Below are 22,104 nucleotides of genomic sequence, written 5' to 3'. Positions count from 1 at the left end.
AGCTCTGCACAGCTCATCATATCGGCGTATCACAGTGGGAGAAGAGAAGCGTCTAATGCATCTGCTAAGAATTAGTCTGCTTGCCGACACTTAGCGGCGTCAACCTCGCCCCACGTCGCAGCCTGTGCCTGTTTCAGTCGCCATTATCATCTAGCCGAACTGCCTCAGGTCCGTCACCCAGATCATATCAGAATTTAGGACGGCGGTTATACCCGATGAGAACTAGGCAGAATGACAAGGGAAAACAAGAAACCAAAAAGACAGTGCAGTTGATAGCTCCAGTCGCTGTTGTAGACTGTAGCATTCGCCGTCTTGTATGCACCCAGCAGGAAGCCTAGCCTACAGCGGCTGCATGCAACTAGCCATGTATGTGCTTCCATCTGTGGGCCCAGAGCGTCTGATCCCGATTGCATGACTGTCCCTAGGTAGTGTACACAGACACACACTCGACGGCGTCTTGTAGTCGCCAGTTGCCACAGTAGATAGTGTATTTCTGTGAGCATTGAAGCGAGTCAGACAGAGTACAGGAGTCCTCGTACATCTCGAATCGTGCAGAATACGTTGACGATACACAAACGAAGGCCCGTTCCTGGTCGCAATTTCTCCTTGCCGCTAGTACTCTAGTTAGTGGTTACTTAATAACTATCTATGGCTAGTGAGAGTGCGATGCTACCCTACCGTGCCGAGTGGATCTATGACGAAGTCTTCTGACGGAGTACCTGCGCTCGATAGCGTCCTGGATATGCACCAAGAGACATAATAACCGATAAGTCTATGGGTGTCGAAGGTGTCAACCCAGGCCCCATGTCGTCAATCACAACGAAAGGGCCTATGATCAAGACACGGAACATTATAAATCAGCTAGGATAACACGCCAACGGCAACAGGGCAGTAAGAACTCCAAGTATCAATCCGCTACTGCAGAAGCATTGATCACCACTTGCGATGGCCTGGCCAATGCAAGTAAACATGACCAAGCGCCTCGCATAGTGTACATTATGATTGCCACTAGACCTCACTAGCGACTACAGAAGCAGACTAGACTACAGTACTCAGGTGAGAGAAGTAAACCCGGAGAAACACCGATAGGGACTATTACTATTATTGTCCCCTGGAACGGAGACATATGCGTACGGTACGGACTACTAGCAGTATCGGTGCTGTTGGCGTGCATTAGTGGTATTGATCGGCCAAGTGACGATGTGAGGAGGGTGGCGCATGGGCATTGTGTGGGTGTAGCTAACGCGATGATGGTGTGCAGATTGCAGATGAGGGCTTTGTCTGTGGCTCTGGCTCTTGCCACAGGCCATGGTGTGGAGGCGAGTTTCCGATGATGGTTAGTAGTCTTCCACAAGTCACTGTATCGACTGTCGTTTTGTGTCTCAGTTTCGAGTTCTGTAGTGAAGGGGAACAGTCCTGCCACGGATCGTAGTCAAGTTAAGGTAGTTGATTGACCTCAAACGCCGTATCACAGCTATCTACATGAGAAGTAGGAAAAAGCACCACTTTTATCATCTATACAAGAAGCCTCTCAAAGGAGTACTTGCCAGCAGCCTTGCGCCGCAGATATCCAATCTCACGGCTACTCCGCGTCTTCACCTCACCCGTAGACTTCTTCACCTTTGTCTTGCTCACGTCTGTCGTCGGAGCCTTGAGTGACAGCGGAAGCATCTTTCCGCTCGCGTCAATGTCATAGCCTTCGTCGCCCTCGGGGAGTCCAAACACCATCAGATCGGCTCCGTTGAGTTTCTCATACCGGACGAGCCCGGAGGATGTCTCCTGACTTCCGTCTTGCTTGGCCCCATCGCCCGTCTTGCCCCTGGCGGAGGGATGTGTGAAGCTGTTTGTGAAGCGGAGGTATTCGCGGAGGATACCCTTGAGGTATGTAGCTTCCTCGACTCCCGCAAGCGCAGCGGAGATCTCGGACTTCATGTCGGCGATGAGGTCGAGATCTCGCGTGCTGGCATCGTCGAAACCTGCCGCGGAGATCCATCCCGAAGGTCCGATGGCGTCGACTGAGGCGTTCAGCAGATTTGTAATGGTGTCGAGAGAAAGTGAAGGCGTAGTCTGTTCGGGAGAGAAGGGGCTGGGCGGGTTTTCGGTGAAGCGCGAGGTATACCCTCCAGTCGCTAGGCAAAGGCGAAGATGATGGACGATGGAGAGCAGTTCAGATCTGGAGAGGGCAGAGCGGAAGGAGCTGACGATCGTGGGGAACGGTTGGTTGTGAATCTTCTGCAGCGTGGTGTTGAACCCTATGAAGATATCTTGCAAGCTTGCTTCGGCACTCTGCAGAGCGACCTCCTTGCTGGTATAATTCGAGTTCTCCTCATCATTCGTCACAGACTTGGTGGCCTCTTCCAGAACCATGGAATGCGACCGAGCCATGTTCAGCAAGACCTTGAGGGCATAGGCGAGCTCGTCTGCATTGAGGAGTACCGATCCTTGGAGGACGTCAATGAAGTGATGTAGTGAGCGGTCGGAATCAATCACAGCCTGAGTAAATGAACCAGTCGGCAGTGGTGGTAGAATATGCGGCTGCTGAACTCTTCTCAGCGCAATCTCAACGCTGCTTAGACAAAAGTGTCCGAGCTGAATGAGCCATCTGCAGGTCATCTCCGGCCAAATGCCAATGGTCAAGCGGGAGTCTGACATAGCCGACAGCTTGTCCTTGCTTTCTGCTTCTCTAAGAGAAAAGATTTTGGACAGCAAAAAGAGCACCATTTCTGGGTTCACGTAGTGTTGCGCGGCAAGCAAAGCCTTGGGAGCGCCAACTCCGAAGTAATCGAGGACCGCATCATCGAACGAAGCGCTATCCTTGGAGTTGGCGGATTCTTCTATCTTCTTTGTAAACTCCTCCCACTTGCTAACCTGTTCAGCGGAAGTAAGACCCAGCGATGCCATATATTCGGTGCGATTCTTCTTCGACGATGCATCCGATTGGAACGCGGGTGAGCCAATGCCGCGCCCAATGGCATCAATGAGTAGGCCGTCCCTTGGCCGTTTCAGGGAGGAATTAAGGGAACTAATCGACGAGCTCAGATCAAATGCAAAAAGTGCGTTCCCCTTGATCGCAACAGCGACACCAAGTTTAGCAAAGTAGCTGACGAACACTGTGCGCGACTTGGAGCCACCAGAAGGGACACTGTCCACTGCAATGCTGCGCTGGATGGATTGATATTGTGTGTCGAACAAAGCGACAATCGATTTGCCAGCGGCAACCACTGAATGGGGCGAGATGCGCATCAGAGAAGAGAAACTCTCATCTTCAAGGATGAAGCGCGTTGTCACGGTCGGCGCATATTGAGAGAGATCAATGTTGACAAAGCCCTTCTCGAATGACAGATTCAATCCCGCAGACCCGGGATGAAAGTACCACTGCAGAGAGCTGCTATCGAATGTCTTATGCTCATCGATGTCAGGCAGAGTTATCGTCTGCAGATGTCTCAGCTTCTGGCTTTCGTCAAGAATCCGTCCTCCCGTGGATGCATTCGATGGAACAGAGAAAATCTGAACTTGAACATCACTCAAAGCGATCTGCTTCGAGCCGGTCGGGTGTGATACAAGCAGCAACACTGAAGGCTCATCTACTCCCGAGTTCGTCAGATCCCCCAGAGACATAGCCACCAGATCTTGTCGCCTTTTGAACAGATATTTCTTCGCATCGTCAAAGTCCACCAGAAAGCAGGAATTGACTTCGTGAGTTGAGCGGAGCTTCGCGATCTCCGTATGGTTCACACTCCACCGCTGAGTCTTAAGGTCAGACGTCAGCCTTCGTACAAGACCATCCTGATGCACAGCCAAGACATCGAATGAGTCCTGTTCATCATCTTCTGTAGGAGCGGTAGGGACGATGCCGACAAAAACCGTAGGACTGCTCGAATCGCTCACGGAGAAGGACGCAGACGAAATGACAGGCGCACTCGATCCAGTGCCCCCGATTTCTTCCACAAAAGCTTTGATTTGTCGTTCAGGTCGGTCCACGGCGCCGAAAGTTTGTCTCTTCACAACCGACTTTTTCGTGAGCTTTCTGCGCACCGAGCATGGTCGACAGGAAAAAGAGGATTGCGGCGGAACGGCATAGGAGGTAACGAGTTTGGGGGTTTGTATCTAGTGGCACAGTTAATTAGCTTAACGTTCTCCTAGAATCTTTCATATATATTTTCTCACGTTGTAGATGTTGACAGCCTCCCCATCGACCGCAACAACGACTTCATATCTTTTTCGCTTCTTCGATTCGGCCAAACTATACACTTCACCAACCTGGGTTTTACCAGTGGAAGCATGCAAAGGACGAGGCAATTGAGCCAGCACCGAAGGCGGCTGCAAATCCATGACGGTAAATAAGACACAAGGTTACTTGTGTTGCGCGACCGTTGCCGCTGAGTATTCAAGCATAGAAAGCTTTGATGGACAAATTCATTTTGATATCGCATTCTGAAAAATTTCCGGTGTTACGTTGTCCCGAGATCCGGAGTTATCCTTCCTTCGGATTAGCGTCCTTGGTATGGTAAATGACGTACGGCGGAAACGAATCGGCCGCGCGGGCAAAAAAACACGCGCTGCTTCGCGTTGCACTTTGGCGTCGTTGGTGATCGATCCAGGCTTCAATTCATCGTCTCCGTCGTCCAAGTCCAAGACCCCCTCTGAGCTTGACAGTCTTTGCTGTGGAGCAACCAGCGTCTCGATTTGATGTTCTCATCATTCTCTTTCTGTCTTTTTTCGTGTTTTGAGTTATTCTCGTCTAATCTTCAAGCGATGAGCATTGATCTGCTTATCGAATGAGCGCGCTGCAGCCCATGGCCATGGCAGAAGGCGAGCAGCCAGCTATCCACCCGTTTTTCCAAAGACAAAGAGGTTTACGTCTTCCTCCAATGGCTACATCCAAGTTTACTTATTATCCGCAGACCTCGGAATTCCTAGACGCGCCACGGAAGATGTCGTTTCATCCCAGAGTCCCGGCGAAGCTGAAGCCAGGTTACCCGTTCAATCCTCGGCACAATCGAACACTTCCCTGACGCCCTCTATACATACTCCGCAATCACTAGATTCCATGGCTCTAGAAGACGACCCCAATTCAGCCCGAAGGAAACGGCGAAAGACTGAGGATGTCAATGAGGGAACACGCGCAGCTTCCACAGAGGATGAACCACATCAAGGCGATAACTCTCTGCTGCTGGATCAGACCCTCGCTACTTTGAATACGCCCAGTGATAAGACCAGTATCAAAAGCAATGCCGGATCCAACAATGCCACTCTCCCGCCTGGTGTTTCAGATGTCGCCAGCAGTGAGCCTTTATCTGAACCGACCTCTGCCTCAGACCTCCAAGATCCCGATAGAAGAATTCCGGAAGCAGCAAATCAGGGGTTACAGTCACGTTCCCCGCAACGGAAAACCATGAAACTCACCGCTAATGGGAAACTCCTGAGTTCACCTGTTGCGAAGCAATCGGATGATACCCCTCAGAAGAAGAGAAGGAGCAAACGTGTCAAAGCAGGGAGCCAAGGGTTGGAGCAGGGCGCGAAGAAATTGGTGGTCCTGAAATACGCCAGCGAACCCGACAAGACCAAAAATATCGGGCAGCTCATCAATAAGATTATCTCCGGCCAAACAAAGTATATCCCCTCCAGAGCAAGTGTTCCACCTGTGCCAATTGCGCAAAAGCCGCAACCTCCAAAACCTACGCACCCGTTCTTCTTGAAACTCGCTCAGCGCAAGCCAGACCCTTGTGCTGAAATCTTACCTCCGTCCAGTCTCAGCCAAGGAGTACCCGGGGCGACATCAATACCAGAGGCAAAGTCTGATGTTACGAGGTCTGCCAGCCAGCCGAAGCTTTTCTCCTCATTCAGGCCGCGCCCAAAGTCCCCTGAGTCGATCCACCCGGTTTGGCCCCCTAAGGACCTTGGTCACATTCGAGGCATTTCCGGCGACCCAAACAGGCAGGATGAAGATTTGTCGTATCCTCTGAATATTGATCAGAAAAAAGCAAAGATGGCTGCGGTTCAGATACTTGATGAGGAAAGTATACTACGTACGTGGACAAATCTGAATATGGATGACCCGGCAGCCTTACGTTTACCTCAAAGGCACACAGCGAGCGGAAAGGATCTGCAGCAAGCGATAGTACCTGAGCTTTCCGGATCCGCTTTTCCTAATGGGACGAATTCAATCGTCAGTCATCCTGCCATTTCAAGAGTGTTCTCGTCAATTCCACAATCTTTGACTGCTTTTGATCGAGGCGAATACGACATGAGCTTGTGGACTCAGAAATATGCTCCTGAGTCTGCAGCCCAGGTTCTTCAGATGAGCAAAGAAGCAATGATGCTGCGGGACTGGTTGAAATATCTAATGATACATGCCGTGGATACAGGAAAACCTGCAAACGACATTGAGAAAGCCAAGGAGAAGGGTGACGACAAAAAGCGGAGAAAGAAGCGCAAGAAGGCAGACCAACTTGACGGGTTCATTGTCAACAGTAGCGATGATGATTTTGGAATGAGCGAGGTTACTGATTCTGGCGATGACGAGTTAGCCGGTGGAGTAACAGTCTCTTCTAAAAAGACAGTCATTAGGTCTGGTGACTCAGACGGTGTTTGGAGATCCGGTGCGGGAAAGCACCGTACGTCCAATGTAATACTCCTCAGTGGTCCTCCAGGATGCGGCAAGACTGCTTCCGTGTACGCAGTGGCCAAGGAGCTTGATTTCGAAGTCTTCGAGATCAATCCTGGTAACCGACGGAGTGCTAAAGACATCGTGGAGCGTGTCGGTGACATGACACAGAACCATCTTGTGCATAATGTGACCGCTGGTGAAGATACTCCAAATAACCTCTCGTTGAGCGTCGGTCTTGATGCTCCAGCAACGGACGAGAGCAAACAAAACAAGCTCATGGGGTTTTTCAAGCCTGCTGTTGGGAAGAAACCCAAGAACGACAAGAAAGCCGGTCAAAAAGATTCGCAGCAGGAGGGCGATTCAAAACGGGCAAGGAGTCAGAAGCAGTCTCTCATTCTTCTAGAAGAAGCGGATATCCTCTTCGAGGAGGACAAGCAGTTTTGGTCCGGGGTTATGGCCCTCGTCAGCCAGTCCAAGCGTCCCATCATCATCACTTGCAACGACGAAAACCTCATCCCTCTTGAAGAAATATCCTTTCATGCAATCTTACGGTATAAGCCGCCACCCCAACGGCCTGCTGTGGACTACCTTCTCGTCCTCGCAGCAAACGAGGGCCATATGCTCAAGAGGGAAGCTCTCGACGACCTATACCTGGCTACAGGAAGGGATCTTCGGAGAACGATCATGGATTTGAACTTTTGGTGTCAGATGGCAATCGGAAGCGAAAAATCGGGGCTGGACTGGATAGTAGATCGATGGCCGAAAAGTGCAGACATTGATCAAGATAGTGACCCATTGCGGGTCGTCAGTCTGAATACATATGAACCGTCTATGGGCTGGTTCAGTCGCGATATGCTGTTGCACAACACACTTGACAGTCGCATTGAGTCAACACAAGAATTATTGTACTGGTGGCAGGTTAGCTTGCAAGAAGCAGAGGAAATGGCGGACTCAAGCTCTGAGATTGTGTCCTCGGCACGGACAACCAATTTTGACGCCACAAACCTCGAACATCTTCAAAGGTTGGAGTTTCAGTCTGATTATGCCGATATGCGGAGCATTCTGGACGTACTTTGCGCTGGATGCTCCCTCGACCAAAAGCTGGTACGTTCCGTTCCCCTGCAAGAAATTTGCAAAACTAATTTCCAATTTTCATAGGACGCGATTGACATCACAATACCTGCTCTGTCTGAGAAGCAAAGAACGAACTATGTCGAAGGGTATCCACTGCTGCAGGCAGATCTCGTGCCTGATTACTCCACGCTTCTGGCAAGCATTGGAAGTACATTCGAGGTCTTTATGGGTCAAACTTTCCGAGACGAGCATCAAAAAGATACTGAAGCATCTCATGCACGGAACATTTTGGAGAAAGTTGTCGCACCGCGACGTCCCGACACATCCAAAGCGACTCTTCTAACAGCGTTTGAGCCTCTCAGACGAGCCGATCATCTCTTCCCTCCCCCTCCAGGCCGCGTAGCGTTCTCGTTTGAAAATAGGCTTGTTCCCCTCTGTGAGGACCTAGCACCGTACATCCGTGCTATAATGGCGTTTGACCTTCGTCTGGAACAGTACCGACTACAGCTGAGCGGTCTCCTCTCCGAAAATGCTGATGGAAAGAAGAGAATGCGAAAGACGAGGGCAAGCCGAGCGGCACTAGAAGGGGGTAGCAAGGCAGAAACACGAAAAGAACGATGGCTTCCGCCTGGTACAAACCCAGCGTTGATTCTAGCTACAGGGAATAGGGAGTGGCAGGACCTCTTGGTCCAAACCGGGTATTTTACAGTGGCCTCGATGGGAGAGTCCAGCAAGGAATGCAGCGATCTTGCGTCAGAGAGCTCAGGTGATGGCGGGATCTAGGAGGAATGTACTCCATCGAACATGACGTATATTAGATATGAGATATATATATGTGAACTATAAAGATACCTAGTAGTTATGCTGTGTCTATAAATGTATCGTTGTTGACAATGAAGGTTTTCTGTCGATAGTAGGTGATACTATCCCCATATGTGTACTAGCATTGTTTATCGTCAGACTCGAATAACTAGACTAGTGCGGGCTCTGCGGTGGATCCACCAAACAACATCACCCGCGGGCCCCAGGCTTCATTCAGCTTCATTCTCTCTACCCTTATCACAGGAGGAGAGGCTGAGCTTAGCTGGCACTAGGCTGGTTGTTGAATCTCGTCTTTTATTTTCAATCCTGTTCTTGGCGTTGTCCATTGGCTTACAGACGACGATTGCTTTTGTGGCCCTTGGTGTTGTCCGCCACTTATCTCTCTCCCAGCCTCCGACCGAACTCCGCTCCCCAAACCTGGAACTGGGATCATCGCCAACGGATCCGTGACGCATCGCGCACTCGGGATTCTCCATAATGTCCTTATTTGGGACGTCGCCAGAAGATCCCTCTGTGGGTGATACAGCCCATCAGAGGTCCAGGTCTTCGCTTTTCGCGGATGAGCCATCGTTCGGTGGAGCTGGAGCTGGAGCTGGAAGCTCCGCCAACCTAGGCTCGTCCTCCCTCTTCGCCGATGACGACGGGTTCCAGGCGAGCTCGCCCTGGAATAGCAACGCGAACAAACGGGCGGCCAGACACGAACTCGTGAAGACTTTGCTGCCCGACGCGGATGTTCCCGAGAGCTATATTGACGCATATGACCTTGTGCTTAATGAGGGGGATCGTGTCGGGGGCGTCGTGGGCTTGACCTCTGTGCGGGAAATCCTGTCAAGCAGCGGGCTCAGCGCCAGCGACCAGGCCAAGATCTTTAATCTCGTCGTTTCAGGTGATGGCGATAGCGCGAATGGGCTTGGTCGAGGCCAGTTCAACGTCCTCCTAGCGCTGATTGGCCTTGCGCAGGAAGGGGAGGATCTTACATTTGATGCGGTGGATGATCGACGCAAGAGTATAAGGCCTTTACCATTATAGACTTGTCTGAGAATCTGCTAATGTCCTTATAGAGCTTCCGCTACCGAAAAGTTCCTACCTTGACGGACTGCGCGACAGGCAACAACCCTCTGCGCCGTCTCATCCCGAAGAACGGCCCACCACTCCTCCCCCTCCTCCCCCGGCCACGAATGATCCGCCTTCCGCGCGCTCGCGACAGTCCAGAGAAACTTTGGGTGGCTTGGAGGCTGATCCGTGGGGTAGCCCTCAACTACACCGCGGCCATAACCATGCGCAAACTGAACCCGAGCCTCCAGTCCTCAATGGCTTCGGAAGTGTGCGGTCGGCGACCAATGCCTGGTCCAGCAGGGCTCGCGAGGATGAGACACGAGCTGAAGTACCGAGCGGGGGCCGTGCAAACGGGCGGACAGACGGTGCGCCCTCCACCAGCGCCGGGTCTGGATGGGGGGAGAGTTATGGCAATACAACTACTGGTGATGGCTTTGGCGGACCGGTCCGAGCTGGACTTGGAAATCTCGGTGCCCCCAGTAGTGGACAGGAAGAGTCCAATGCCCGACGACGATCGGACATCGGCATCGCTACAAATTCACAAGTGGAGGAGACTGTGACAGTCAACCTGCTGCCTGAAAAGGAGGGCATGTTCTTGTTTCAGCATCGCAACTACGAAGTGAAATCGGCGAGAAGAGGTAGCACAGTGATTCGACGATACAGTGACTTTGTCTGGTTGTTAGATTGTCTGCAGAAACGATACCCATTCCGACAGCTTCCTTTGCTTCCACCCAAGAGAATTTCAGGTACGTCAGAGCTCAGGCTTGCTACAAGCTCTCCTCAAAGCTTACTCACTTTTTTCCTCGTTTGAAGTCAATGGCACTCACCTTTCAGCGGATTCAAACTCGTTCCTTGAGAAGCGGCGCCGCGGCCTCGTGCGGTTCACCAATGCACTCGTCCGTCACCCGGTTTTAAGCCAGGAGCAACTCGTGGTCATGTTCTTAACGGTTCCTACGGTGTGTTGATCTTTTTTGTATCAATGGCATACGAGAAACTGACCTGCAGTTAGGAACTCTCGGTCTGGCGCAAGCAAGCCACGATCTCGGTACAAGACGAGTTCACGGGCCGGGTTCTCCCTCCTGATCTCGAGGACTCATTGCCCGCCAATTTGACGGATATTTTTGAGACAGTTCGTAGCGGCGTGAAGCGCTCCGCCGAAATCTACATCAACTTGTGCACACTGCTCGAGCGACTAGCCAAGCGTAACGAGGGACTTGCCGCGGACCACCTGCGGTTCTCGCTCGCATTGCAGTCACTCACCGAAGTGACTAAGGATACATATGCTGTGGATACCAACGATGTTCCTATACTCAACGAGGGCATCATGGCTACGGCCAGGCACCTCTCCAACAGCCAGAGTCTGTTGGAGGACGAAGCAAGGGCATGGGAAAATGGTATACTGGAGGACTTGAAGTTCCAGCGGGATTGCCTTGTCAGTGTGAGAGAGATGTTCGACCGACGGGACCGATACGCACGAAACAACATACCTCAACTGGAGCGACGGATTGAGAGCAACGAGCGAAAGCTGCAGGAGTTGCGGTCGCGCCCTCAAGGGGCGGTGAAACCTGGGGAAATTGAGAAGGTCGAAGAGTCGATATTCAAGGTATGAAACCTTTTTTTTCTTTTTTTTTTTTTTTTTTTTTGCTTTTTCCTTTGCCGCGTCTGCTTCCTCTTTTGATGCCATGTTTTCTTCTAACACAATGCTTTGCTGGCACTGCAGGACAAGGAATCAATTGTGCAGCAACACGCGAGAGGAGTCTTCATCAAAGAGTGCATCCGAGATGAGCTGGTACATTTCCAGCGGAGTCAGTATCACATCAGCAGACTTCATCAGGATTGGAGCCAGGAGCGAGTGAAATACTCCGAGCTGCAGGCCGACAATTGGCGGTCATTGAGTGATCAGGTGGAAGGAATGCCTTTGGGCGAGTGATGCGAGAGTTGTTGTTTTCTTTTCCAACTGTGTCTACCCAGCATGTCTATATTATTTTGCTGTTGCTCAGCCTGTCGCTATTGGATAGTTGATTTCTGTTTCAGTGTGCTTGATCGATGGGCCTTTTTCATCCTGGACTGATGACTGTATGGTCAATTTGAGTACGGTATCTGGTAAGGGACCTTAGTGGTTTGCCTACCATTGCTGATGCATGTGATATGTCCTCTGTATGCATCGCAAGGCAATTGATTCCGGTCCGAGCTGCCGCCATTTCTCAGTTTCTCTCTGGCTTCGTACCCTACGCTCAGCTCTGCTAGTGGGGAACAAGAGCGCCCCGGCCAGGACCGGAACAATACAAACTACCCTATCAGGATCAAATTCAACAATCAGTATCTCCAATGGGAGTACAGCTTCTGTCCCTAGCAGACCCATCCACACACCAATCTAACCGCATTTCCCGCCGGGCGCTCATGAGTGGAGAATGACTGTAGCCAATGATACTGAAGGGCCTGGGCAGCCTTGCAAGGCTAGTGCAATTGATTTGACGTTCTGAATCTGAGACGAATATTCTAGAGTGGCTGGGTTCTTCTGCACTAGATACAGTATCCATAAGGTAGGTAGTCCGCAGGTATTATGGTGTTGAAAGCGTCTCAGATATTGCCTTGTTTGCAATTGGAAATGATACATCCGGCCCACGTTCTGCCTAGGAATGTTGTACTACCTATCACCCCTCCCCCAAATAGATCCCATGTGGCTCAGCGACACAAGGTAGGTAGGCACAAGGTACGTAGCCATTGCAGGTGTCATTGTCATTGTAACTCGGTCTGAGCCTGAAACTATCCTTCCAGCAATACTTTTAGTTCTGTCTATCTATAAGACTTCTGTCTCTCTGAAGGACGAAGATTATGATGATTATGATTATTATTGTCTTATCAGGACCAGGCCTGACTAATCCGCCAAGGACAGAAATTGTTCGTTCCGCTTTGGGGCTGGTGGGGCGACGAGAACGTGAATGACGAATCGCCGCATCCCCGCTGGGTCCTCAGCCAGTAAGGCTGCCAGTGCCGCCTCCGTCATCGTCCTCAGCTTTAGCCTTCCAATTGCTTGCGCTTTTTCCGATTTCTTCGGCAAACTCGCTACGAACGGAGGACAAAGGTGCAAAAAGGAAAAGAAATTAGCTGGCCTACCACAGCCAGACGCATGTTTGACATTTGACTCATTGTCCCTGGACTAAAGCAAACAGTGAGCACTGATCGTTATGAAATCCCCGGTTGTGGTCTTGGGTTCCGTCCTTGTCGTCTTGGCTCTGGGTCCTTGAATTTGCCCGCTTCCTGGTGAGTTGCGTCTGCCCAGCGTCTTGTCTTTCCTCCGTTTTCTGTCTCTTATCCTCTCTTGTCACTTTCTTGTCGTCGCTTGTGCTTGCCTGGGTCTGTTTCCCCTGCACTTACTTGCTGTTCTCTTTCGGTTCTGGGGTGAGTAAGTTGATTAGCGTGCTTTCCACGTTATTGATTTCCGATTCTGGTAATCCGTGTTTCTCTTCTTTTATTCCTGTTACTGGCGCTTGGCCGAGGAGTTTTCGGATTTTTGCCGACGTTCCTTGCCTTTTCCTGTTGACACCTATTTCTCTCCGTTCACCTGTTGTTTATTTTGCGCTAGTTGATCAACCGCGTACTGTCGCAGAACCAAAAGCTGACGAGAACCGCAAATAGGCACAGGAACAGACCTCGTTCGACCGTTTTAGCCGTTCATTATCCCCGAGCTTCTTTCTTGTCATTCCTCTCCGAAAGGTATGCGGGGAAACGGGATTAAGCAATCCTGGTGCGGCGTTTATATCTGTAATTGCACGTTCACATCAGTCGGAGAACGTGGAGATATTGCTACCCGCGTAGGGATCAGAAAAAGCAATCGGATTTACACAGGGGAAGCGCTGAGTAATTATGGCGTGGGATCATTTGGACATCGATAAGCCTCATCTGGCGTACATGATCCTCGGAGGCTTCACCGGGCTGTTCATGCTTTGCTCCCTCTTCGTCAAGGAGAAACTGTACATTGGTGAAGCAACTGTGGCCACACTGTGTGGTATCATCTTTGGTCCTCATGCCGCCAATCTGTTCAACCCCGGCGAATGGGGCAATGTCGACAAAATTACCCTCGAATGTTCGCGCATCGTCCTCGTCGTCCAGTGTTTCGCCGTCGGTGTCGAGTTGCCCAAAGCGTACATGGAACGTCATTGGAGATCTGTCTGTCTCTTGCTCGTTCCCGTGATGACTTGGGGCTGGTTGGTCACTAGTCTGTTCATTTGGTGGATGGTGCCTCCTCTCAACTGGCTGGAAAGTCTCGTATGCGCTGCTTGCGTGACAGCTACCGACCCTGTCTTGGCCTCTTCGGTTGTCGGTAAGGGTAAATTCGCCAAGCGAGTCCCCAAACATCTGCGAGATCTTTTGTCCGCCGAGTCCGGCTGCAACGACGGCATGGCCTTCCCGTTCATCTATCTCGCGTTCTATATCTTCCGCTATCGCCCCGATGCAGGAAAGGTGTCGCTCAATTGGTTCTGTGTGACGATTCTCTATGAGTGTATCTTTGGCGCAGTCTATGGTTTCATGATCGGATATCTTGCTCGCCATGCCATCAAGTTCGCCGAGCGTAAGCAGTTGATCGATCGCGAGAGCTTCCTGGTCTTCTATTTCGTCCTGGCCGTGTTCTGCGCCGGCTCTGGAAGTTTGCTGGGCATGGATGATCTTCTGATAGGCTTTGCTTGCGGCGTTGGCTTCAGCAACGATGGCTGGTTCACTGAAAAGACCGAGGAGTCTCACGTATCCAACGTCATTGACTTGCTTCTCAATCTGGCTTACTTTGTCTATTTCGGATCTATTATCCCCTGGGAGGACTACAACAACCCGGATATCGGCCTCGTGCCCTGGAGGCTCGTTGTCATAGCGATTCTGGTCATCTTCTTCCGCCGGATTCCGATCATGATGATATTGAAACCAATCATACCAGACGTGAAAACATGGCGTGAGGCTCTTTTCGCAGGCCATTTCGGACCCATCGGTGTCGGTGCCATCTTCGCCGCAATCCTAACCAGGGCTGAACTCGAAAATGATAGCACTCAGCCGTTGGCTGAGTCGCAACTGCCCAAACCCGGGTCCCCCGACTATTATATAGTGCAGCTGATCTGGCCTATCACCACCTTTATGGTCATCTCATCCATTTTGGTGCACGGCTCGTCGATTGCCGTCTTTACCCTTGGAAAGCGTATCAATACCTTGACCATCACGCTGTCGTACACGGCGGCCAATGAAGAGGGTCCGTCTTGGATGAACCGGCTGCCTCGCGTACAGTCGTTGGCCAAAGGGTCAATGTCATTCCGCAAGACCGACGCAGACGAGGTGCGTGATTCGTCTACTGAGCCGGAATTCCCTCCTGGAACTCTTCCACCTATTGGCGTTCCTGGTAACTTTTTGCGACGAGTTCGTGAGGAAGAATCCGAGACACCCACCGGTCGACCTCCTAGTCGCAAGCCTCGCAGACGTCGTAGGCGGGATGATGGAGCTGGAGGCCCGATCAGCCAGTCAGCCATTATGCCTCAAAGGTCGCCCGAGGCTGGTGAGGAGAGTGAGAAATCAAAGGAGGAAGCCGAGGAGCGGGAGAAGATTGAACGGGGAGGATCTCCACCGAACCATGAGCGTGATCGGTTTGGCCGAGAACCTGCCTTAGAGGTGTACCTGGAAGGCCATACGATGGTCATTGAAGACGAAGAAGGCAATGTCCTGAAGACGGAAGATATTAGTCATAAATCACCTGAGGAACGGCAGCAGCACATTGAAGAACAAAGGCTGCGGCTGCAGAAGGATAAGTCGGGCGAACTGTCCAAATCTCGCAGCCAGCCACATGAGAAGACGGAAGGAGAAGAAATCCAGCATGCAGTGGAAGCTGCGGCCGGGCCCCCGCTAGGAAAAGCTCGCAAGCAGTTCGGCAAATGGGTCGGTTGGGGCAAAGGCCGCGGCGAGCAAGCGGAAAGCAAGGAGGCGAAGAAAACTGCAGAGAAGAAATCGACCGAAGAATCTGGCAAGCAGACCAAGGGCAAAGCTCGGTCGGCTCACGCGTATCAATTCGGCAATACCATTATTGTCGAAGATGAGGACGGCGAAGTCATCAAAAAGTACTCGATTCCCGCCCCTGGCAAGCCCGAAACCGGAGCTGCTGGCCTTCGTGGCCTGGGGCGAATGGGAACCTGGTTTGGCAGAGATGGCGAGGCGGAGACCTCGCAAGCTGCACAGAGCAGAAAGGACGAGTGGCTAGCGGATGATGGACTGCGGTTCACCCTGGCTAACGACGACGAAGTTGGCAAGCGAGGTGTCGGTCACAAGGGTCGCCGCATGACGAAACACGAGTTCGCCGAGCAGATCAAGAATCTGGACCCTAAGGCTCGTCGCCAGTTGGTCGAGGAGACTGACGTTCCCGAGCGTGTGAAGGATGTCGCTCAGGACGAGGCCGAGCAGCGAGAATCTCTCCCAGCACAACCTGTTGAAGTGTCGGTATCGCCTGGGACTGAGATAGAATCTCGTGGCATCGAGCAATTCGACTCTGACAGCGAGACCACCGACGATGAATCCGAACAGGACATTCCCGGGACCGACGTCGCTGCTTCGCTGGCCAGGATGACTCGAGGCTCGGCTGCACAGGAGCGACGCAGTCACTTTGAGCCGTCCGACTCGCCTTCCAGGCCTTGGCTGCGTTCGAGAAGAGACTCCGAAGACGATGGTACCGAGCGTATCCCACCAGCTCGCCTCCGAGAAGCAGCTGGTCTTGCGCGTCCCCCGCAGGAAGCCGACTTGGACGACACGGGTGAAACACCTGCAGAGCGTCGTCGTCGTCTGGCGGCCCTGGGAGAATTGGACAACGATCCGGACTCTGATGACCCGGGGGGCCCAGTCGAAGACACGGACAGCGAAGACAATGGTGAATTCCGCCAAGTGCGAGGAAGAGTTCAGTTCGCGGATGGTTCTCGGGCGTCTGCGCGAAGAGACGATGCTGGAATTGTAAGCGGACTTCCATCAGGGTCGCCGGATCAATCCTCGGGTCGCAACGGACACCGCACACGCATTTCGTGGGGAGGAGAGAAAGGTCGCGAGAGTTGAAGTAATGCTGAAAGAAGAGTAGAAAGCGAGGGAAGCAAGGCGACAGGCCTTGCGGTGTACAAAGCCGAGGAACAGGATCTAGAATCTTGTCTGTTATTAACTCATCGTTCGACTCGGCATTGGCGCCGAGACATTTGTGCATATGCCTATCTCGGTTGCTGTATATAGCGGCGTACTTGACGTTGTGTAATGTTTGATTGATTCCCCTTTCCTGTTTTGTCTGTTTTGTCTGGTCTGGTGCATCGACTATTGAGTGGCTGAATATAGTCTTCTTAGCCTGCGTCCACTTTCAATAGGACTTGCCTGCACAATACCAATAGACGTGCCGTTTGGACTTAACTACATGTCCACTTGCCTGATTGTCTTTGGTTGCCTTTGTTTTTCTCCATTGTTTGAACTTGGACACGTTGGCGCACAAAGACCAGGACTCCTTGCATGACACAACATATTACCAAAAGCTCGGCGTACTATTTAGCTTTTCCTCGCGCCCTTTTCATATTAAATATTAAATTCTAACGTCCCATTGCAATAGACTTGTTTTTGTTTAACATAGCCTTTGCTAATTTGTAGATAGACGATCATTTCTCCACACTTCCATAGCCTAAATGACAAGGCATAATACTCAATGTTAATATGTCTAAACCAAGACTGATGAGTACTGGACAACTATCAATAGTCCTTTCATCGATTGGAGCACCGAACTATGGTGTCAATGCACCTCCCAGGACGTCGTAGACAGCTATCGCCATCCTTGGTTTTCTTCATCAGGCCAGCGCGCAATTACCATATGAAGAGTATCCCATTATGCATTCTTCTACTTTGCGGACAGCAAAGTGGTCACTCCTCGATGAAATCGAGACCCGACTACTGCAGCAGAGGCAGAGGCTACCAAAAGAGAGGAAGACAGTTCCATAGCGCCATCTCTTGCATCAGGAGTACCTACCTACCTCCCGCTTTGCGCATAAATCTCTGACCCGAATCGCGGAATGGCCAATTTTTATCAAGTACATCGCCGTTATCAGCACATTGTCACGACGCTCCTAATCAAATACACCTCATAGACTACCTAGGCCCGAGGAAACACCACACACAGGGCACTGACCCTCCCATGTTCCGAGACGCGGAATTTACACATTTCATTTATTCGGAAGTAATCCTGGGCCTCCCAGTCCATCTCCAAGACCTTCCCCTCAACATCCACTACGCTGACTATCGGATGCCCAGCCCGCGATAGAGGAAGCAGTAATAGATCATGCTGTTTCCCAATCGTCGACTCTCCGGGAAGCAAAACGATGATATATGCATCTCGATGAGGACGCTCGGGTAAGCCAGTCGCCTGGTAACCCTGTCAGATGCCCCGCTCGACAACAAAGGAGGGTAAGGTATGCTACCGTGTAGTAATCTGCAACCAGGTCGCTCACCAATGGCGAGCAGACAGGGGGTACGTCGAAGAGGACCGCCGAGAGCAAAGTCTGGCGGATCCCCATCATGCTTGAGATTGCATCGTGTGCCGTCTGAGCGTGGGATTTTAGGCTTTCGGGCAGGGCTCGTCGGGTAAGACCGCGCAGGCCGCTGCTTTCCATGTTGCTGGTATAATAGTCAATATTGATAGTGTTTGGAGCGATGTCGCGACTTGGTGGATGTGTTGTGTTTAGTACTCTGTACTAGCTCTCTACGTCATAGGTACCGCATGTCACATGGTGAGAGCTGACTCGTGGCAGACGGTGATTAATCCTGGCATTGACGCTCACGTATAGTAGTGCATTAGCAAGAATTGGACTTTTGGACTCTACATATATATATAGTCTGTTGCACAATCAGTGCGTATGATGAAAGGGTGTGGGAAACAGGGCTTCTTCTCTGCTCAGCTATACTCAAGCTAGTATTATCAATACAATTTTTCGTTCACCTGTTATCTTTCTTTCCTTCTATATTATTTCATTCATGATCTATATCTTACTATTTTCTTTCTATCATATATCAAGCCCAGCAACCAGTGTTTAAGGGTGATTCCTATGGATAATCCCCCTCCATATACTCTTATGTATAAATCTTTTATTACTGACTATAATTAATCTTAATAACGGAACTAAATACATAGTACTAATTAAGGGGTATTCCCTTCATTCAATCAGAGCCTAGGGTGTAACCCAGTGAAGCTGCCAGCTGAATAAGCGTCCTTTTTGAGAGCTGAAGAGTATATTTGAACGGCTGAAACCCCGCAAGCTGCTTCTGATGCTAGGAACGGCAGCCTTCCTGATTGAAGCGCAGTGACTGATATCAAGTATCTAACCGGATTCTTTTGTTCACTTCAGCAGAAGGGATTCATTTCATGAAATCACCAGGTGTCTCTGGTGGTTATATGCGAGCGGCCAACGTCCCCGGTCGAGATGACCCATGAATTCTCCAGTGAACAGCAGCTCTAGCTCCTGGATCAACATACACCAGGCTCTGAGGAACTCTGTAGATGCATACACAATTAGCATTCGGCGACATTCATCGGCTTCATCATAGGGTTATCGAATTCGGTGCTGATTCGGTGACTTCGAGTTCATCTCACGTCATTATATATTCGAATGTGTTCGTACCAACCATCACGTAATGTTGCCATACAACACCGGCAACTAGCAACTGGCAACTTGCGACAGTCATGTCTGCTGAAAGTCATTTGAGAAGAGCAAATGCGAGTCAAAATTAATATAGAGCCTCGCTTTCTGCTCTCTGCTACATTCCACCCGCAATGCTATCAATCTGTCCAACACAGCGGCAAACAGCCGTCGTGGATCAGGGACCAGGAAAGCTCGCGATTCAGCATGACAAATCCATCCCCCACTAGCCCCCGACACAGTCATCGTGAAGACCGTCGCAGTCGTCATCAACCCAGCCGACGCAAAGATGCTAGACTACAGCCCAGCGGCCGGCGCCATCCTCGGCTACGACTCCGCGGGCACGGTCATCGCCCTGGGCGCCGACACCCTCGCAGCGGGCCGCCTAGCCGTCAGCGACCCGGTGGCAGGCATGGTCCTGACGACGCAGCTGGGCCCCAGCGCTCTTTTCAATCCGGAGTAATAGGACGACAAAGGTCTCTCAAGTACGATATTGTACCTGGAATCCAAGTAAGAATGTTACAGATACTAATGCTGGAACAAGCACAACAGTGGCTATGGGGAGAAACCCCAGAAGCTGGATAAGCGATCTAATTGGACCCGAAATACGAACCGGACTTGTTACCCTACCTAAGCGTTTGGAAATCTCGAGAAGGGGATCATTGCCTATCACAGTACGATAACATATTCTTCCATATTGTTGTACTGTCGACAATGTTGACGCTGGATGATCGATCACTGACTCGTAGCCTGCAATGGTGTCATTCTGCTTGCTAGATATGCACAGTTTCGATTCTACGTAAGTACTTGTAAAAGTCATTCCATGATCTCTACAGCCCGCTTCGCCCATGCAATTGTGTCCGTCCACTCTGATGGTATTTCTTCGTCCTTGAGAGAGGATATGATTCCTGACACTATGCGTCGTCCGGTAGTTTTGGCGAACCAGTTCGCTGAAACGAGATGCATCCCAAGTCCATAGTGCAGAAATAAGACACGCGCCGTCCAGTCACCATTCTGCAGCAAACTGATAAATGAATTGCTGATGTGTACTGGCCAGGAGATGATACCGCCCCTGGGGCTTCCATGCGGCCATGGCTCGAGTGCCTCATGAAGCAGTTGATAGGTGTCTCTGTAGATATCCCGGTGTACGCATCGAACTGGAGCATCAATCACCTTGCGTAGATGACGTAGTGAATCCATGATAGAGCTGGAGATTGTTAGTCTCTTCCGACCAAAGTAACCAAAAAAGATTTTTATTCCCATACTGGTGTAGAGTATTAAGTTCCGGGTTTAGATACCTGGCGGCTTTGTTATACTGGATACGAATATATCACAACGCAGACATTCTGAACTTACTCTGTAGAAACAAATAGACCTTGTCCATTTTGTTTCTTGCTATTACATCGTAACCAGTCCTTGAGCTCCAGACCATTTCCCTTACGACTCAATTGAGTGAAGAGAAATGCGCAGCCAGTACTCAGCCTGCGGATCTCCATCACTTCAGCAAGAGGGTCGACCGGTTGATCGTCCTGTGCTACCTCTGGATAGGCCGAGGCAAAAATCATGATCATAACAGAGCAGACAAAGGCCGGTTCGCAGTTAGAGAGGGTAATATCTGCCAACTCCTTGCTAAACCTTTTAAAGGCTTGGTTTTGGTACTTGAGTGCGATTTGGAGCCACGACTGGCGGTCGACAGCTTCCAGAAATGCCAGATGCAGCGCAGACAAACCTAGCATGCTATCTAGTAAATACTGCTGGGAAACGACCATACGGCCGATCGTGCTCTGCCAGTGATCGGGATCTTGATCACCATTCACTAATGTGAAGCATGTTTTGGTAAGAAAATGGTGGTGCAATTGCATTTCCAGCATCCTTGTAGCCAGTGGCAGTTTCTGAGATCCAGTGTCTACGTTGTCTTCTGAGCTAGTTTGCCCCTGCCGGCGGATGGGGACAACTGGATATGTACATCCAAGTTTTCGGTCCCGGCATGGGCCACACGCTGGGTGCTTTTCGTCGCACTGTACTGCGCATTAGATAGATCATTTGAGGATCAAGCATTAGTATGAGGAAGTATACAGGGAAGGTCGAGCTCGTTGCAGAGAACCCATGAACACTGCAATACAAAAGAAAAACATTCCTTTTATTACTAGATAAAAGGAAGGACAAAGTAAACGGAGCACGACGGGGTGGGGACCGAAGCTGATTTGGTGTCCTGACCTTAATATGTCTTCGTTTGCACTGGAAACAGCCTCGGCGGGATTTAGTGTGACTTCGGCGAGGCGGCATAGCAAGGCACTGGGGCGTATATTATAGAAGCGTGGAGTAGTACATCCAGTCACTTAACCGTGTACCGTCTTGGGTACGTGAGCAACGGACAACAGACACAACTACTGCTCGGTCAGTCAGCTTCTCCGGGTGAGAAGAGTGGCGGAACGCTGATACGGAAGAGCTTTGAAAGGCATTCGAAGGCATTCTGCCCCATATTTCCGCTCTTCAATAAACCACCAACCAGTAACATTTGTCAGATTTCTCGAACTATACCTTATAGATACATCTCTATAAAAAAAGGACAATGAATATATACTTGTAGTGATAAAATAACACCTGAACATATAAAAGTTTACTTGGGTGTCAAATAGTCAACCCAAGCTGTACATGTAGTACTAGATACATGATCAAGATTCTATGCCGCTCTGCAGATATGGACCAAGTGTTGCTTGGCACTTATGATTATTGGCCACGTATCCGTGTTAGGTGGGGGCCCATTCTCGTGCCTCCAATAGTAATCACTCACTAAGTGCCTACTGACCATACCTATCGGCTATGGTAAAGTAGTTCCTACCTTTAATTCTTTGGCTATCGAAT

At 50.7% G+C, this 22,104-nt stretch overlaps 6 protein-coding genes across 6 annotated transcripts; 4 read left to right on the top strand and 2 right to left on the bottom strand.

Moving 5' to 3' along the window:
• Nucleotides 1-1,515: 1,515 nt before the first annotated feature.
• Asppvi_008341 (uncharacterized protein) lies at nt 1,516-4,332 on the bottom strand (the record flags this gene model as incomplete). The annotated part of the gene is made up of 2 exons (XM_043304212.1): nt 1,516-4,107; nt 4,168-4,332. The coding sequence occupies 2 exons, from the start codon at nt 4,330-4,332 to the stop codon at nt 1,516-1,518; spliced, it is 2,757 nt and encodes a 918-aa protein (XP_043160147.1).
• A 446-nt stretch (nt 4,333-4,778) lies between these two features.
• Asppvi_008340 (uncharacterized protein) lies at nt 4,779-8,467 on the top strand (the record flags this gene model as incomplete). Its single annotated transcript, XM_043304211.1, has 3 exons — nt 4,779-4,854; nt 4,905-7,714; nt 7,769-8,467. The coding sequence occupies 3 exons, from the start codon at nt 4,779-4,781 to the stop codon at nt 8,465-8,467; spliced, it is 3,585 nt and encodes a 1,194-aa protein (XP_043160146.1).
• Nucleotides 8,468-8,983: 516 nt separating this feature from the next.
• Nucleotides 8,984-11,492, top strand: mvp1 (sorting nexin Mvp1; the record flags this gene model as incomplete). The annotated part of the gene is made up of 5 exons (XM_043304210.1): nt 8,984-9,512; nt 9,568-10,308; nt 10,397-10,518; nt 10,572-11,165; nt 11,283-11,492. 5 exons carry the CDS (start codon nt 8,984-8,986, stop codon nt 11,490-11,492), a joined length of 2,196 nt encoding a protein of 731 aa, XP_043160145.1.
• Nucleotides 11,493-13,429: 1,937 nt separating this feature from the next.
• Nucleotides 13,430-16,633, top strand: Asppvi_008338 (Na+/H+ antiporter Nha1; the record flags this gene model as incomplete). Its single annotated transcript, XM_043304209.1, has 1 exon — nt 13,430-16,633. The coding sequence occupies one exon, from the start codon at nt 13,430-13,432 to the stop codon at nt 16,631-16,633; it is 3,204 nt and encodes a 1,067-aa protein (XP_043160144.1).
• A 1,066-nt stretch (nt 16,634-17,699) lies between these two features.
• On the bottom strand, nt 17,700-18,216 carry Asppvi_008337 (uncharacterized protein; the record flags this gene model as incomplete). Its single annotated transcript, XM_043304208.1, has 2 exons — nt 17,700-17,969; nt 18,025-18,216. The coding sequence occupies 2 exons, from the start codon at nt 18,214-18,216 to the stop codon at nt 17,700-17,702; spliced, it is 462 nt and encodes a 153-aa protein (XP_043160143.1).
• A 1,067-nt stretch (nt 18,217-19,283) lies between these two features.
• On the top strand, nt 19,284-19,702 carry Asppvi_008336 (uncharacterized protein; the record flags this gene model as incomplete). The annotated part of the gene is made up of 2 exons (XM_043304207.1): nt 19,284-19,320; nt 19,470-19,702. 2 exons carry the CDS (start codon nt 19,284-19,286, stop codon nt 19,700-19,702), a joined length of 270 nt encoding a protein of 89 aa, XP_043160142.1.
• Nucleotides 19,703-22,104: the final 2,402 nt, after the last annotated feature.

This window comes from Aspergillus pseudoviridinutans (assembly GCF_018340605.1).
Source record: "Aspergillus pseudoviridinutans IFM 55266 DNA, scaffold_5, whole genome shotgun sequence".
NCBI classification, from domain to species: Eukaryota; Fungi; Ascomycota; class Eurotiomycetes; order Eurotiales; family Aspergillaceae; genus Aspergillus; species Aspergillus pseudoviridinutans.
The sequence above is the reverse complement of the archived record's forward strand: the minus strand, read 5'-3'. Positions and strand labels throughout refer to the sequence as shown.